Source organism: Protopterus annectens, chromosome 16.part0 (assembly GCF_019279795.1).
Source record: "Protopterus annectens isolate FY-2018-M chromosome 16.part0, PAN1.0, whole genome shotgun sequence".
In the NCBI taxonomy this organism is placed as follows: domain Eukaryota; kingdom Metazoa; phylum Chordata; order Ceratodontiformes; family Protopteridae; genus Protopterus; species Protopterus annectens.
Genome location: NC_056750.1, coordinates 513,587,089 through 513,604,210, shown reverse-complemented (window position 1 = coordinate 513,604,210; position 17,122 = coordinate 513,587,089). Strand labels below are relative to the sequence as shown.

Here is a 17,122-nt window from a genome sequence, read left to right as displayed (position 1 = left end):
TGTCTCTTCAGGGTGTGCATATAAATAGTTTTTACTCATGGCTAAATCTTTGTGCAAAGATGTTAATACTTTTAAGTAGAGATTAGGCACTGCATCTAGGTCTGGGGTTTTCCAATTAGAGGCTTTTCTTAACTTTGTTTCAATCTCTCTGGCTGCTACTTCATCCCATTTCATTTCCTGTACCTTTAAGCTTCTTATTCTTTCTTTTACTACTTTTATCCATTTGGCATCTTTATGTTCCATAGGGTCTTCATAGATACTTCTCCAAAATCTGTTTCTTCTTTTTTTGTCAGTCTTTCAATTCCTTTTACCTTGTTTCCCAACTCTCTATAAAACATTTGTTTCCCAATTCTCTATAAAACATTTTTGGTTCATCAGTAAATTGCTTATTTTGTACTTTTTCTTTATATTTATCTGTGTATCTTCTAAGTTTTTCTGCCTGTACTGAGATTTTTTGTTTATTTGCAATAAAGCATGGTAGTTCCTGATCTGTTCTAATACTGCACATAGTTTTTATCACATATATTTTTCTTAGTATTTTTATTGATCTGTTCATTTTTCTATATTCTTCTAACAGTGGCACTCCTTGTCTTAATTACTTTATAGTTTTCTCTAGTCGATACTTCAATGAAGGTATTCAATTTATCTCCTTCCTTTCCCTCACTACCCATTGTTCTTGTGGTAGAACTTTATCAGTTATTAATCAAGCTGCACAGTAATCTATCCTGTTTACTTGTGTTATACAGCCCTAATTACTGTTTTGTTTATCAAACTTGACTTTTTGGGTTTTATTGACCTTCTGCGGTATATTTATTTAATTGATCTTAATATGTCTATTTTTCAGGGCTCCATTAAGAAGAACAGTCGGACAAAATGGATCTCAGCAAGCTCCAAAAGATTTTACTGCCTGAAAAATGAAAATTGATCTGCACCAACTAAAAGAAGAAAGCTGCACCATATATGTCAACCAACCTGCAGGCAAAACCTTGAAGGAATAAGCTGCCCAACCTGATTGTTCGGTAATAATGAGGACCTGCCCTGCCTGCTGAATAGCAACATTTTCTTCATAATACTGTGGTCTTCCCAAACTAAAGAACAGAACCCATCCTTTCCTGTGTAACAGTCCCCTCAAGGGAATACATTAAATAAGAGAAAGTATGTACTTTAAAAAACACTGTCTGTAGACATAATAGTGTGTAGTACTGTGAGCTGTACATTTACTCTCACTCGCCAGGACAGCCAGCAACCAAACTCTATCTGTTGCTAGACCTAGTCTCCCTTCCTGTCTCTTTTAACCTCTGTTTTTAACTCCTATCCTACCATACTCAAACTCTGACTGCTGCTACCTTCCTTTCTCTCTCCCAATAGATGCTACTATTGCTATTTCACATCTGTCCACTAGGTGGCAATATTTCTCTAGACCTAACCTATTGTCTCTAAACTCACCTTATAGGCATCCCGATTCCCACATCTTGTATCAGTGTATAGTCTCACTTTACCCTCCTACCTTTTACATTCTTCACTGCCTAACCACTTTGCATAATCTAACTACTATCCAGGCTATGTTACCTACCTCTCCCCACATATACTTACCTTAACAATCAGCTTCTCTGATTGTTCTCCTAGGGTTCTCTTCTTCTGTAGCTCTTCCCGCTCCATTCGCCTTGCGGCCTCACTCCGCTCCCCTACCCTGCCCCCAAATCTCACCCACCCCCAGTGGTCCTAAGCATATACACCACTTGCCACACCCACTACACTATCACCAAACAAACTCCTCCCCCTTAAGGTACTATTACTCATCTCCAACCAATCCTCACCCTTTTGTCTTATCTGCAAATATCCCTGAATATCAACCTCATTCATATTGTTCCTACAATGTCTCCATTAATGTCCCAAACATGCCACAATCCTTTACTTTTTACTATCACTGCTAACTATACCCTATCTACTTACTCTATATGAACACCATAAATATCTAGGATTTCACTACCCCATTAGGCAAACCTCTATACCTACACTTAACCTTCCCCTTAGTCTCAACAACTCTTTCTGCCCAGCAAGGTATTTGTCAGCCAGTTATCATAGACTCACTCACATTTCTTACTATAGCTCAAAAACTAGAAAATCCCTGAACCTAATTTCTATACTTTTACAACTCACCCCTAAGAGTTCAGATCCACTTCCTCTTAGATATTGACATACACCCAAACCCTGGTCCAACTTCAAGCACAGCTACAAAGCCTGATACAACTCCTGCTAACATGCACCTACTTACCAGGCCCCCCAACTCTCTTCTGATAGCACATCTAAATATTCGAAGCATCAGTAATAAAGTTGCTCTCCTGCATGCCCTTATAGATGTACATTCTTTTGATATCCTCTGCCTTACAATAATATGCACTGCAAATTCCAGCTCTGAACTCCAGCAAATTATCCAGAATGCCCTCACATCTACTGAATCTTGGATGCTTAACAATCATCTTGCCCTAAATCCAAAAAAAAACTAAACTAGTAATTTTTACTCCTAGGAAAACCACTCCATTTGATAAAAAAACTCTTCACTATATAAGCCCAAGACAATACCACTATAGAAGTTGTCCCACACACTAAATTACTAGGCATTATTATAGATGTAAACCTTAACTTTGACTTGCACATAAACAATAACATCAAAAAACACACCAAAAGCTTGGTATGCTCTACAGGCACCAACACTTTCTTAGCCTCTCTACTAGACAAACCCTTGCAACTACCTTTTTATTACCCTCTCTCCTTTATGGTGCCCCTCTCCTCACTAATATCCAAAATTCTACAAAATCCAAACTTGCTATGTGTTACAACAGAATAGCAAAATTTGCCACCAAGGCCACATTCTCATCCCACCAGTGTAAGTCACTGAAACAATTAGGGTGGCTGGAACTCCCCCACCATCTCTCATTCACCCAACTGACTACTGTGCACAAAATAATCTACAGACCCACAGACTGTCCTGCTCTCTCAACTCTACTTGCCAAATACCATTCCAGCAGGCATCTAAGATCTGAAAATCATCTACTTCTAAAAGTAGATAAGCCCACCTTACCTGCTGGTCAACTCCTCTATGCCTTCACCATCACCAAACTATGGAACTCGCTTCCGCCTTCTATAAGAAACACAGGCAGCACCACCACCTTCAAACAAATGCTGAAAAATCATCTCAACTCTTCCTGGCTATGTTCCTGCTCTATAACCTAACCTCTTCACTCTCCTTATATGATTACTAAACTCCTATGTTTTTTGCTACTAATGACTGATGATATTTTCTCCATATTTATTTTTATCTTCACTTGTTGATTCTGGTACAGTAATACTGATCTCTGTTTATACCAATTTGATTGAATTCATTGAATTCTGCTTTAATGTATATTTTCTGTATATATTGCTGTAACCAAACAAACTAGATTCCTGCTTTTATGTATATATTCTGTATATGTTACTATATTTACTATCTTGTAACACTGTTTCTGCTTCTGTACTAATTAATGTTTATATTTTTTCTGTATCTCGTTGGAGCTTTTCTCCCCGGGCCTCCACTGAAAATGGGCTCTTCTAGGCCCAGTGGACTTATCCTGGTAAACAAATGCAATAAATAAATAACCCAGCAATACAAGATTGTGCAGTTATTCCCTCTGGCTATAATATCCTGAGACTTGACTGTAATGCTAAGAAGGGTGGAGGTGTAGCTATACTTTATAAAAATGGACTACAAGTTACCTCACTAGACCCCAAACTGCCTCTTTCCAGTAATGCAGAGATTCTTGTATCTAAGTTTCAGCTCAACAAATGTAAATATATAAAATCTGTATCTACCTTCCCCCAGGCAATAATACTAACACATTAGAAGCTATCCTCAGCTGGCTATCAACCAACTACCCACAAGAAGCCATAATACTTGGTGACTTAAATATAAACTGGATTTCCTGTACATCTGAGCAGCCTTCTACTCATATTAACCTATATGGCTTTACTCAACCCATAACATCCCCTACCCGAACCGATAAGCTTAACAACAAAAAAAGCACCCTTGAATGGATTCTCACTAATACTCACCAGCAAACTTATAAAACCGGCACTCTCCCAGAAGATATAAGTGAGCACTCACTCACCTACTTAATTGGATATAAGACTGAATCTCCAAACTCAAACAACTATAGGACTGTAAGGACCAACAAAAACTTTAACCTGGATAGCTTCCAAATTGAACTTTCTGCCTGTGACTGGACACCCCTGAAACATCTCCCATTAGATGATGTAGTCAAATACTTAAATTCAAAATTCTTAGCCATTCTAGATTGCCATGCCCCTATATGTAAAATTAGAACTAGAACTAAACCAGCCCCATGACTCACGAGAACTACCAAACAAAAAATCCTCCAAAGAAATAAACTATGGGCCAAATGGCGGGCAACAAAAAGCCCTTCAGATCAGGCAGCTAAGAAATGAAACAAAGAAAGTCACAGTGTCTGATAAAAGGAACTGCTACTGCTATCTTCAACAAACCCACCATAATAATCCTCAAAAATTCTGGCTAGGCATAAATAACCTCCTACACCCAGGTTGCTTATGCACCCCTACTCCCTCTGGCACAAATCACAATAATCCTACCCAAATAGCCAACTCATTTAACACTTTCTTTACAGAAACCGTTCAATCCCTGGCCAACCAGCTATCTCCTAACATCACATGCTCCAACACTAATAACCCCCTTCTATTTCATTTTCATCCAGTTCCCACATCCCTTGTCTGTAAACTTATCCAGAAATTTAAACCCACCACACTCTCTGCAGTTCAACTACCTGCAGAATACCTGCAAAAATCAGCAAAAGTCATAGCTTACCCATATCCATCCTCATTAATAGAAGTATTTCTGAAAGATCCATCCCATCCATCTGGAAAGTCTCCCACATTATCCCCCTGCATAAAGGTGGTACTTCCAAGGACTTTTCCAACTACAGGCCCATAGCCATATTATCCCCTGTGGCAAAGGTAATGGAAAAATGCATTCACATGCAACTTTTAACCCACTTACTTGAAAAAAATCTACTAGCCAACTGTCAACACGGCTTTAGAACATTTCATAGCACCACCTCTGCTCTTATCCTTTTCTGACCATATTAATAGAAATAGAAATAATGACACACTATCCTCAGCCCTCTTTATTGATCTGTCAAAAGCCTTCGACATGGTCAACAACCTCCTCCTCATAAACACACTCAAAACCCTGTTGTCGGATGCTCTTGCTATTCAGTGGTTCCAATCCTACTTAAATAATAGAAAACAGGCTGTACTGTAGGCAAACACCTTATCTTCCCACCTCCCAGTTGCCCTAGGGGTCCCACAAGGATCCATATTGGGACCTTTACTCTTCTCCATCTTTACAAATGACCTCCATTCTGTAATCCCACAAGCCACCTGCATCCAATACGCAGATGACTCCACACATATGCTCTGCCACTTCCCCATCAGAACTTCAGTCTCTAACCCAAAAGACCTTTAGCACAGTTGAAAATTGGCTTCTGCATAGCTGTATTATCTTAAACCCAAAAAAAAAAAAATGCTATTAATCACCCCCACCCATAGAACCTCCCCACTTAACTTTATTGTAATCTCTAGTAATGAAACTATTATCTCCTGATCCTACCACTAAACTACTCTGGGTTCTAATTGATAACCTCTCTTATGAGCCTCACATCAATAACACTATAAAAACAGTTAATAAGAAATTAGGTTCCCTCTACAGGATCAAACCCTTTCTAACTCCACTAGCCAGGATCACCATTGCCCGCACCCACCTTATCTCTACTCTGCTTTATGCCTCTCCTATCTATACCAAATTATGTAAAAGTACTCAGAACAAACTGTCTACCTCTTACAACAATATTGCCAGATTTGCTGCCGGGTCCTCCTATAGAACCCATCATTGTATCAATCTGAATCAACTAGGCTGGCTAGAATTGTCAAATCTAATACTGTTCAATCAAGTAATAGTAGCCCACAAGATCATGTATCAACCAGAAAACACACCTATAACTCACTTCCCTAGTCACCCCCTATAATAATCTCAAAACCCTAGGCTTGTCTAACAAACTACTAGTACAAATATCCAAATCTAATAACTCAACTGGTGGCACTCTGTTCTCTAATACAGTGGGTAAAACCTGGAACAGTCTCCCCAATCACCTAACCTCCCTATCCTCAGCTAACGTATTTAAAAGCAAACTTAAACCCTACCGTAAATCACACTGGCTATACCCCTGTGCTAACCCATATTAAATAACTAACCCTTCCCATAATACCTTGTTTCTTATCACATTATCTTATTTAGGGCATGTGCCTATGTATATATTGTTGACTTTATTAACTATAACTAGTCTACTCTTTGACCTCGTGTGTAATTTTACAGTATGACTGTGTCCATGTACTTCTTCCCATGAATGTTCACTAACATTTCGTTTTGACTTTTTTTGTGTGACATTCTAATTAATAGTCCCAATGTCTTTGTAAATATCTTTGTCTTTGTGTACTTTTTTTTTTTTTAAACTTGTGGAGCTTTTCTCCCCGGGCCTCCACTGAAAATGGACATACATCCAGTTGGACTAGCCCGGTCAACAAATGTAAAATAAATAAATAAAATAAAATGTCTATTAAATCAGGCAACTCTTCTCTTAGCTAATTTTCTTCTAAACTGAAGACACATTTTTGCTTTCCATTTCCTGCGGGCATTTTAAAGAAAGTTCTATAGCATCTTCCTGTGGCACATTCTCTTTAATTTCATCCTGTGCATAAATATTGCATCATATTAAATCTTTTTCTGTCCTATGTCCATATTTCTTCTTCAGATGTCTCCTGATCTTCCTGCTTCTTTTTACTTTGGGGGCTCAGTAAATCATTCTGTGATGTAACCTGTGTTAGATCTACACCAAATCAGTCACTTCAACAGGTACTCCATAACTTCAGCTTCTCTTTTTTTAACTTCTACTTTACTAATCTTCATTTCTACATTCCTTCTTTTTGATATTTTTTCATTGTGAAATTTTCCATATCCGGATGCCTTTGGCTGTATTTCTCTTTGAATATCTTTGGGGATGCCGCCTTTATATTGTTTAATTTGGCTTTCTTCTTTGCACAAATATTGCACTCTATCAAATCTCTTTCTTTCCCATGTCCATATTTCTTTTTTATACTTTCCAAAAATCTCTAGATTTTGATGTTTATATTTTCACACTTCCTCAAATGCTTTTTTCCAAACCGATCAAAGTTTCTTGATCTATATACTGTTTTTCACAAATCTGTTGTATTAATGAATACAAATTTTTATCTGAAGCTTGTGACAGTTTTTCTTGTGAAAGTATTTTTCTTTCCTCTAATTTCTCTTTCAATCATTCTGTATATTTTGTGTCTGGAAATTCTGGGCTTTTTGCATAATAGGAACAATACATAATTTATTTCTTATCAATAGTCAATTTTATCATCTTTATGGCTCTTCTTTGGCCTACCAGTTTTTGTGATTTTTGTGGACTACTACTTCCTTCTACAGTGGGGGGGGCATCCTTCCCCTTGGACTGGCCTGGCCCCATTGTAGGAATGTTTCTGTATTTTGAGGATTCTACACTGTCATCTTTTCCAATCCTGGCATCAGTATGCCTACCAGGATTGGAAACTTTTTTTATCCTGGGTCTTATGCACCCAGCTCTCTCTCTCAATTTTTTAACATACTTCTGTCCATTATATATGCTATATAAATACAATTTATATATCAGTGTTGCCTTGGTGAGATTTTGTGAAAAACAAGGTCTACCTCGCAAGGGTACTCACCAAGACTTGAGGATGAACTCAGTTTCAATATAGACATGGCAGTGATCAAAAACAATCTAGGAACACACACCCAATACGCTGTAGAAGTCCAATGAAGTGAGCCAAAATATAGGAATGTAGTTTATTATTAAAATCAAATACCGATAACACACAGAGAAAATGTCATTAATGCAGTGAAATATGATAATTGTGTTTTCGTTCAACACTTCATCAGATGTAAAAATAACGTAACTGCTAAGCATTGTTTAAATATCCATTTTGAATAAGTGGCTTGGAGAACTGGCCAATCAGTGCTTAAAATTAATAAACATTAGGGCCAATCACCATGAATAGCACAAATCATGAATATGCATGTTTGAACATAGTTCTTTTGAAAAAATATAATTTTACACATCACAAATTAAACCATAAAAACTTTGAATAATGGTAAAATTATTCTTAAAAACAAGTGATACTAGAAAGTCATATATTAAAAAAATATATATATGTAAACTAGTAAATACATAAATCTATATTGTTAATCTGTAAAAAATACCATTGAGAATGTTAAAAAAGCAGTAAAATTGTTTGTGTCTTTCGGCTTTTTCCCACTTACAATACATAAATGCCCTCTAGTGGACAAAAGTGTTAATTACAATTTAGCAGCTCTTAGTTTTAATACTGGAAGAAAGGAAAGCATATCATTTAGACCAGGTTGTTTGGTGGCCTCTGGCCTCTAACCTATTTGCCAGTAATGCTCACGATATTCAAGTTTAGCTTCCCACATGCCCCCTCTAATTTCTTTTGGAACCACCTCCAATACAAAAAATACAAATGAAGCTTGTGAACATACTGTCTTATGATGAAAAAGGGCATTGTTTGTCTTACTTATTTCATACATATGTTCATAAATGCAGGTTTTTAATTTTCTCTCTGTTTTACCAATGTAAAATGAATTGCATATCTTGCACAATGCAAGATACACTATTCCACTTGTATTACAGTTAGAGAAACACCTACTGTTGAGAATTCTGTGGGAATTAATTATATGGAGGCACTGGGAGCATGCACCACATTTAAAAGTCCCTACCCTTGTGGGATTAAATAGTGACCTGAAAGTACTTCCAAATTCAAAAAGGTTTTTAAAATTTAAAAGGTTATTAAAACCAAGAGCTGCTAAATTGTAATTAACACCTTTGTCCACTAGAGGGCATTTATGCATTGTATTTTACTGCTTTTTTAACATTCTCAATGGTATTTTCCTAACAGGGAAAAAGCCGAAAGACACAAACAAACAAATAAAATGGTATTTTTTTACAGATTATTTAACAATATAGATTTATGTTTTTACTAGTTTACATATATATTTTTAATAAATGACTTAATAGTATCAGTTGTTTTTAAAAAAAAGTTTTTATGGTTTAATTTCTGATGTGTAAAATGATGGTTTTTCAAACTAACTTCGTTCAAACATACATATTCATGAGTTGTACTATTCATGGTGATTTGCCATAATGTTTGTTTATTTTAAGCACTGATTGGCCCGTTCTCCAAGCCACTTATTCAAAATTGATATTTAAACAATGCTTAGCAGTTACATAATTTTTACATGTGATGAAATGTTGAACGAAAACACAATTATCATATTTCACTGCATTAATGAAATTTTCTCTGTGTTTTATCGGTGTTTGATTTTAATAATAAACTACATTCCTATATTTTGGCTCTCCCTTCATTGGACTTCTACAGCGTATTGGATTAATTCAATTTCAGCAATAATACTCTCTTTACTTGCTGACTTCTCTCCATTCGGTATATATGACATCATGACTAGCCAGGGGATTGGCATGTGTGTCCTGCTTGTGTGTTAATGTCCTGTAAGACACTAAATATACAGTATAATATGGTCCATGATGTTGGATGATATGGAGGAGCATATTCTAATGGTAAATTCCTGGTGGATCTGGCCATTTTGATTCCATTTGTGTTTGCTGGACTGTGGGGCCCATGCATTCCTCACACTGCCATCATTGCTGTGTTTGAAGGGCTGCTTATGTGGGTTCACTAGCAGGAGCCATCCAAGTCCCTGGTACACTGTAGTCTGGGTATTGTACTCCATTAATGTGCATATCTGCCTGCTTCAATCGGTGAATATTGTGATGCTTCTTGTTTACAAATGGTCCTGACACTTGATTCATCCATTTGCCTTTTCACTATTGGGGGAGGGGTGTACTACTTTCAGCCTCTATGCTTTCATAGTCGCATATTTGATGATCTGTAACTTGCCTTGTTTCTAAAAAAAAGTATATAATGATGCATGTAAATTTTTGTTTTAGTAGTATTTAGTAATATAATGCATAGAAATTAATTCCAGCTTAATCCAGCTATCTTTCTTGCAAATAATTAAAACAAGATAAGTTTTCTTACTATATCATTATTAGCAAACCCCTTTATTCCATATTTTTTTCTGCATGGGGTCAGGGTGTTATGTCAACTGTCACCACCTCTCTTCATTCATTTTACACTCTCTTACCTTCTTTAGCAGTCATGCTTGATTGTCACAGGTCTTTTATCATGCAAGCCATCGATTTCCTCATTTCCTCTTACCTTCTTCTTGTCTTTCTCAAGTCTTCATCAGAAGATTATCTGCTTTCCTGCACATGTGCCCATATCATTCTAATCTGCCGTCTTCAACCTTTTCTTCTATTGGAGCTTTTTAGGCTTCTGTCCTGGTATCATAATTTCTTCACCTGTCACACAGCATGCATCCTACCAGCTGTCTCTGGTACTTCATCTCCATCACTTCTACCTTCCTGAATTGCTACACCTTCACTACTCTAATTTCTATACCATAAATCAGTACTGGACATGCAATTGTTTTGCTCATTTTACTTTTCAGTTTCTTTAATATTCCCCTTCACACATTACCCATAATGCTCTGTGTCAGTTGGTTGCAGCAGTCTGATTCTAGATTTGACCTCATCCTTCAGACTTCCTATCTCCTCATCCACCCCTCCCAATACTTAAAAATCATTGACCTATTCTACTATCTCTTTCTGTCTAAACTTTCTCCTTCTTTTGATTCCTCCTTTTTACTGCCATGATAATTGTCTTGCCTGTATGTTTCATATTATGTCACTTCAGTTTTGCAAACTGCTGGGAATGGTGCTAAGAAACTGCCCACATAAAAATAAACACAACACACTATGCATTTTTTTTTTCATTTTAACATAGACATTATAATGTTTGTACCATTCTGAATTAACTTCTGAGTTTCTGAACCTTGAAAGTGAGCTCATGTAACACTCTAAGAAGCATTTTCACATGGCAAAGGAGGTGGTAATTTCTCTGGCCCAGACGTTTGAAGAAAGTAACACTGGTAATGAGCAAACACACTACCACAAACACCAACACAGTTCTCTGCTAAACTTGTGATAGCCATTATCAAAAGGCGTGAAACACTGTCAGAGTAAAGCAAACTCTACCATTTTCTCAACAAATGTTCACTGTGAAAAAACATTTGACAGGTAAATATTATTGTAAACCGCTCCAATGCAGTATGTTCTGGTGCCCTGCTAATGTTCTCACTATGCAACTGTCACTGTATATAGCAATGGTCTGATTGAAAGTTATTAACTTTTTGAATATATAATGTATATGTGTGTGTATATGTATATACACACACACGCACATATATGATTTGAATTCATAATTTGTAAAGCTTGTAGATCTTGTAAACTAAGGTAGTCTTTAACAAGGGTCCTTGGACCACCACATCTATCTTGTAAACAGCTGAACCAAATTAATAAATATATAAACACTGGCGTTGTGATAAGAATCATAATATTAATTTAAATATTTTCCCATTGCCTCACAGAAGTACAGAACTGCTGTATCATAAACTGTGGAGCACTGTCTGAGATTACATCATCAGCTATACCAGCTCTTCCAAAAACAGAGCTTGGCACTATTCTAAAACTGTCTTATAATATCACTGGTGTCCTACATACAGGTATTTCCACTAACAATGCTCAAAAGATAATGTGCATCTTTATACCAACACAAATTTCCTCCCATTTTGATCCAAGGAAGATTTTTGTTTCTGATTGTGACTTCTCAATATACTGCAGTTTCATACCATTGAACCATTTGTACAGTCTTTTCAAATATCTCAGGTCATTAGAGAATATAGTATACTATGTATTTGAATTTGGTAATTGCTGGATGTGACTTGTGTATTTTATTAAACCTAGTTTAATGCATCTGAGTAGGAATGATAGCTGTTTCATGTTTAAACATCAAAGTTTATACAAATGAAAGTTAATAGTAAGGAAAGCATACTCGAAGATCTGGATGTACTGAATATATGATCACACGTTCTTGATTACATCTTGTAGTAATTACATATTTTGTTGTGTCTTGTTTCTCTGTTGACATAAGTAGGTGTGAGATAATCCCCCATTTTTATATTTCTTGCTGGTAAGCTGTACTGAGGGTGTGAGTTATGCATCAGTTTACATGACTTGTAGTGAAATTGAAGATCATAATTTTACAGCTTTAGTAACATTTTTGAAGGCATGCTGTTTTGAAAATAGACTTTTAAAAAAATGTATAGTCTGCAGTGGCTTATGATCTGATATAGTTTATCATGGATATTGTCATGAAATATTTGACATCCTAAAACTTGGGTTGACATCTTTTCATTTTCAGTAGTACTATTCCAAGCAGATGGTGACTCGAATCATCGTTATGAATATGTCATTGGCTTTGAAATACAGAATTTCAAATAGGAGGCTTTAATAACTACATTTTGTAATATCTTGAAGCCTCTCTCTACTGTATACTGACTAAGACTGAGCAATATTATGCTCTTCTAGTAGCTTCTTAATTGGCACTATTGTTATCTGACAGGTTTGTGATGAACTTGGAAAGATAGTATAGTGTACCATGCCAAGTAATCATGTAAGAGATGTCCTGTCTTGATGGATTTGCTTGCTTTGACCTTATCAGATTCTGCTTTAAAATTTACAAATTTAAAAATTTGCCCTATTAGAAATAATACATCTGACATTTACTTTTCTTTAGGTTCAGATCTCTTTACTTTAATCTAACAACTTGAAGACATCCTGCTTGGTAGATCCCAAAGAAGAACATTGTTAGTTAACTTGACCTTGCCTTCTGGCATTCCACATTTCAGCTACTGCTCTTTGAAAAGCTTCTGGGGTTGATGAGATTCAAAAATGTAGTTTTAGAAGCCTGTGTTTACAGAGATGGATTTGAATGTGAAAAACTTAAATCAGGCTTCATCTAACTTAATCTGCCAAAAGCCTTTTTGTGAATCACAGAAAAGAGCTTGGCAATAGGCATAGCTGTAATAACTTCTTGTCATTTGAAGTAGATGATGATCCCTTTTGATCAAGTTTTGAGGATTCATACATATCCTAAGATATTTTACTTCATAACTGTTGCTATGCTGTTCAGTCATCTAGTTTTGTTTGCTTAATAAGAACTCCCATGGTTTTGATTTTATATATATATATATATATATATATATATATATATATATATATATACCAAAGGCAAGCGTCCAGTCTGGTGGACCCCAGCCATAAACAAGCTCTACAACAAAAGGAGGAAGCTACTACAAGATAGAGCAAAATCCTTGAAAGGTAAGACACCTTTGATCATTATAAGTAAAAAACTAAGAGCTCTCATAAAATCATCCAAGGCAAATTTTGAGAGAAAATCGCCAAGGACTCTAAAGACAATCATAAGGCCTTCTTTAGCTATGTTAGAAACCTAGGAGGAAACTCCCAGATATGCTCAGAATTAGTTCAAAATGATGTGAAAATTACTGAACCTACACACATTGCTAACATACTGGCTGACAGGTTCAGTGCAAACTTCTCCCTCCCCAAAAGGAGAGATATCTATTCCAGAGGATTGTAGCCCCAAACATCTCCAACGCCCAGGTGAGAACTGCCCTCACTAAGGCAAAAACACAGCATCCATGGGACCGGATGGTGTCCCCGGCTGTGTGCTTCATGAACTCAACGAGGAATTAAACCCACAGTTAGGACAGCTGTTTAATCTTAGCCTCACCTCAGGATACGCACTCCAAGGAGTGGCGCACGGCGACTGTGGTCCCACTTCATAAGGGCGGTGCCTCCACAGACCCTGGAAATTACCACCCCATTAGCTTGACAAGCCTTATCTGCAAAGCCATGGAGAGGATCATAATGGAACTCATAAATGAAGACATAGGGAACTTGCAGACTTTGGATCCAACCCAGTTTGGCTTTGTCAAAGGCAGATCCTGCCTCTTAAACTTGGTTGACTTTTCTGAGACAGTCACCAAGGCCATTGATGAGGGAAAGGCAGTCCATACAGCCTACCTCGACCTGGCAAAGGCCTTCGACACAATACCCCACTCAGGTATCATCGAAAAACTCATCAGTTTGAATGTAAACCCATACATCACAAGATGGGTTGCAAACTGGCTAAGTGACAGAACCCACAGGGTCAGAGTTGCTGGAGCCATGTCAGACTCAAAGCCTGTCACAAGTGGTGTCCCACAGGGCTCAGTCCTGGGTCCACTCTTGTTCGGCATCTACTTTTCTGAAGTACAAGCAAACACAGGAGGGTTATGGCTGACAAAGTTTGCAGATGACTGCAAACTGGGCGCCATAGTCGAAAACACATCTGACACAGATATCCTCCAGAAGGGCCTCACAGAAATGGATAACTGGTGCCAGAGCCATGGCCTGAAGTTAAACGCCAAAAAATGCATAGTCATACCCTTCGGGAAAAACAAGGTTACCCCTAGCTACCATATAGGTGGCAATCCACTGAGCACAGAAAAAGTCATCAGGGATCTGGGGACCCAAGTTGACAGTAGCATTTCGTTTGACACTCATGTTGCTAAAGTAGTTAGAAAACCTTCTATATCGCCCACCTGATCATGAAGGGATTCACATCTAGATCAAGGGAGGTCATCGTCCCCCTGTACTCATCACTCATTAGACCTATGATTGAGTACAATGCCCCGCTCGGAATGTATCTGACCAGACACCTGCTGCAGCTTGAAAGGCCCCAAAAGTTCCTCACCAAAAGGATAAAGGGTCTCAAAAATATGTCTTATGCTGCCCGACTGAAAGAACTCCAGCTCTATTCAGTCTCATACCACTTGCTCAGAGGTGACCTGTGCCTGACATATAAGGCCATGTCAAACTCAGATTTGATGAATATGCTTCACCTCAAAAAATCTAGATCCCTCAGAACCACAAGGGCGGGAGACCTAAACCTTGACACGGTTATAAATAGAATGTGCTGGAGGGACAGATTCATCACCCAGAGACTCCCTATGCTGTGGAACAAAATCCCGGTACATGTGAGGCAGAGCACCTCGCTGGCCTTGTTCAAGAGGAATCTTGATCAATGGATGGGAGATCGCAGATATACCCCAGGGATTACTTCAGTGTCACTGCTTGACAGAGGCACAGAAAAATGATAGGCATAGTTTTTATTCAAACTAAAGGGGTGGCGAAAGCCACATAACTATGGGCTAGGCTTATAAATGCCCTTGGGCAGATAGCCTAGTATGAACCTATGAACCTATATATATGTATGTTCTTAATCATTTCTGATTCAGAGTATAGCTGGTGCTCATACCTCTCTACTGTCCAGATTTTTGCCTCCTATTTTTGGTCCATTTTTCATAAAATTGTAGTTTTCTGGCAAATCATTGGCAAGTCTTTAAGAACTGAAGTAAAAAAATGACAGACATTTGAGTTTCAGACTTCATACCATTCAGAAAATTCATGCTAACAGAAAACCTGTTATTTTATCAACTTTCCAAGTTTGTAATAGCAGTATTTAAAAATTGTACCTATTTTTGGGCCTTTGCCCCCCATTATTTATGGCTTTGTCCAGATTTCTTGCTCCAGGAGGTTGAGACATATGCTGGTGCTCTTTTGTGCATGTATAACTGGTAGAGGCTGAGGTGAAGTTTGAATATGATGTTATACTGGTGAACAGCCTAGACTAGTAAATCAGAATTATGCTGCAGAATGTCATGAGTCACTTGAGAAGCACAGACAGTATTTGAACTTGAGTAAGTGCTAATAGCAGTGTTCATGTTATTGCATTTGATATAACTACACTTATGACAGATCCTTTAAAAGCTACTTTGTCAAGAGGAAAGTGTGTGTTAGTATTGTTCCTGGCTCTGCCAATCACTGCAGTTATGGAACTCTTCCCCACTGTTTGTAATGGTTTGCTGGCATTAACAAATATGCCCAGAATCCTACTGGCCATAGTGTACCTATTCAGTGCCTCAAGGTACTTAAATATGCCAGCTACCCTTGTGGCTGTTTCACACCCTTTGACTATTAGCATATTTATACCATCAGATTTACTGCTGGAATGTAGCTGTGCTGCTGAATGCATTGATTTGTAAATCATTCTATAACTGCATAATATGGATCCTTTTTGTAGAATAGTGTGTTGTACCTTTTAAGAAGCGTTTCAAGGACAGCATGTGCATATTAATAGCAAGCACATGCTGATTCCAAGATGGTGGTCATCTAGTGTACACCCTCTGCACAGAGCTCCCTACCTCAGTTATAGTTTTCTTTAGGAAAATCCCCTCTTTCAAGTGTCAGTATCTATGTTCTAAAGAAAAGGGTAATCTACTTCATCTTCAGCTTTTTGGCTCAGTGATAGAAGTAATATTATCAGGATTAAAAGCATCTAATATACCCTATAGTTTGGGTAGGTGCTCCAGCCACGTGTATCCAAAGGCCTAAAATAATCCTCTGCTCACCCAGTATTCTAAGGCCAAGTCAAGCATGGCAAAGGAACTCGACTTTATGGAGACACAAACTACCAAAGGAAAATTATCAACAGTCTTCTCTCCAGAAAAAGAGGTAGGCTCCAAAAGGCAGAAAATAAATAAACCGGCATCGGATCCTAGTAAAATCAGCGCTAAAACCAAAGCTGAATCCAATTTCCACATGGACAAACTCAAACAGGCACTTCAACCTATTCAACTTGCCACACAAGGATTTTCTTAACAACTAGCCAAGTTTGGGAATACTATCAACCAAATCGCTGGTAGAGTGGACACTCTCGAACATAAAACACAATCGAATCTCTAATTCAGACCTTATCTGAAGAGCTTCGCACCAAAACCACATCTATAACAGAACTTCAATTAAAATTAATGGATCTTGAGGCAAGAAGTCAACGCAACAATATACTAATCCGAGAACTCCCTGAGACTTATGAA

The 17,122-nt window shown here is 37.6% G+C and overlaps 1 protein-coding gene across 1 annotated transcript in view; it reads left to right on the top strand.

Annotated features, from left to right (window-relative positions):
- Positions 1-17,122, top strand: part of PTGES2 (prostaglandin E synthase 2) — a 488,316-nt gene that overhangs the window by 432,727 nt on the left and 38,467 nt on the right. Inside the window, exon 8 of the mRNA XM_044058142.1 lies at positions 11,711-11,845. Coding sequence (XP_043914077.1) covers positions 11,711-11,845 — 135 coding nt within the window. The remainder of the gene's footprint in view (positions 1-11,710; positions 11,846-17,122) is intronic.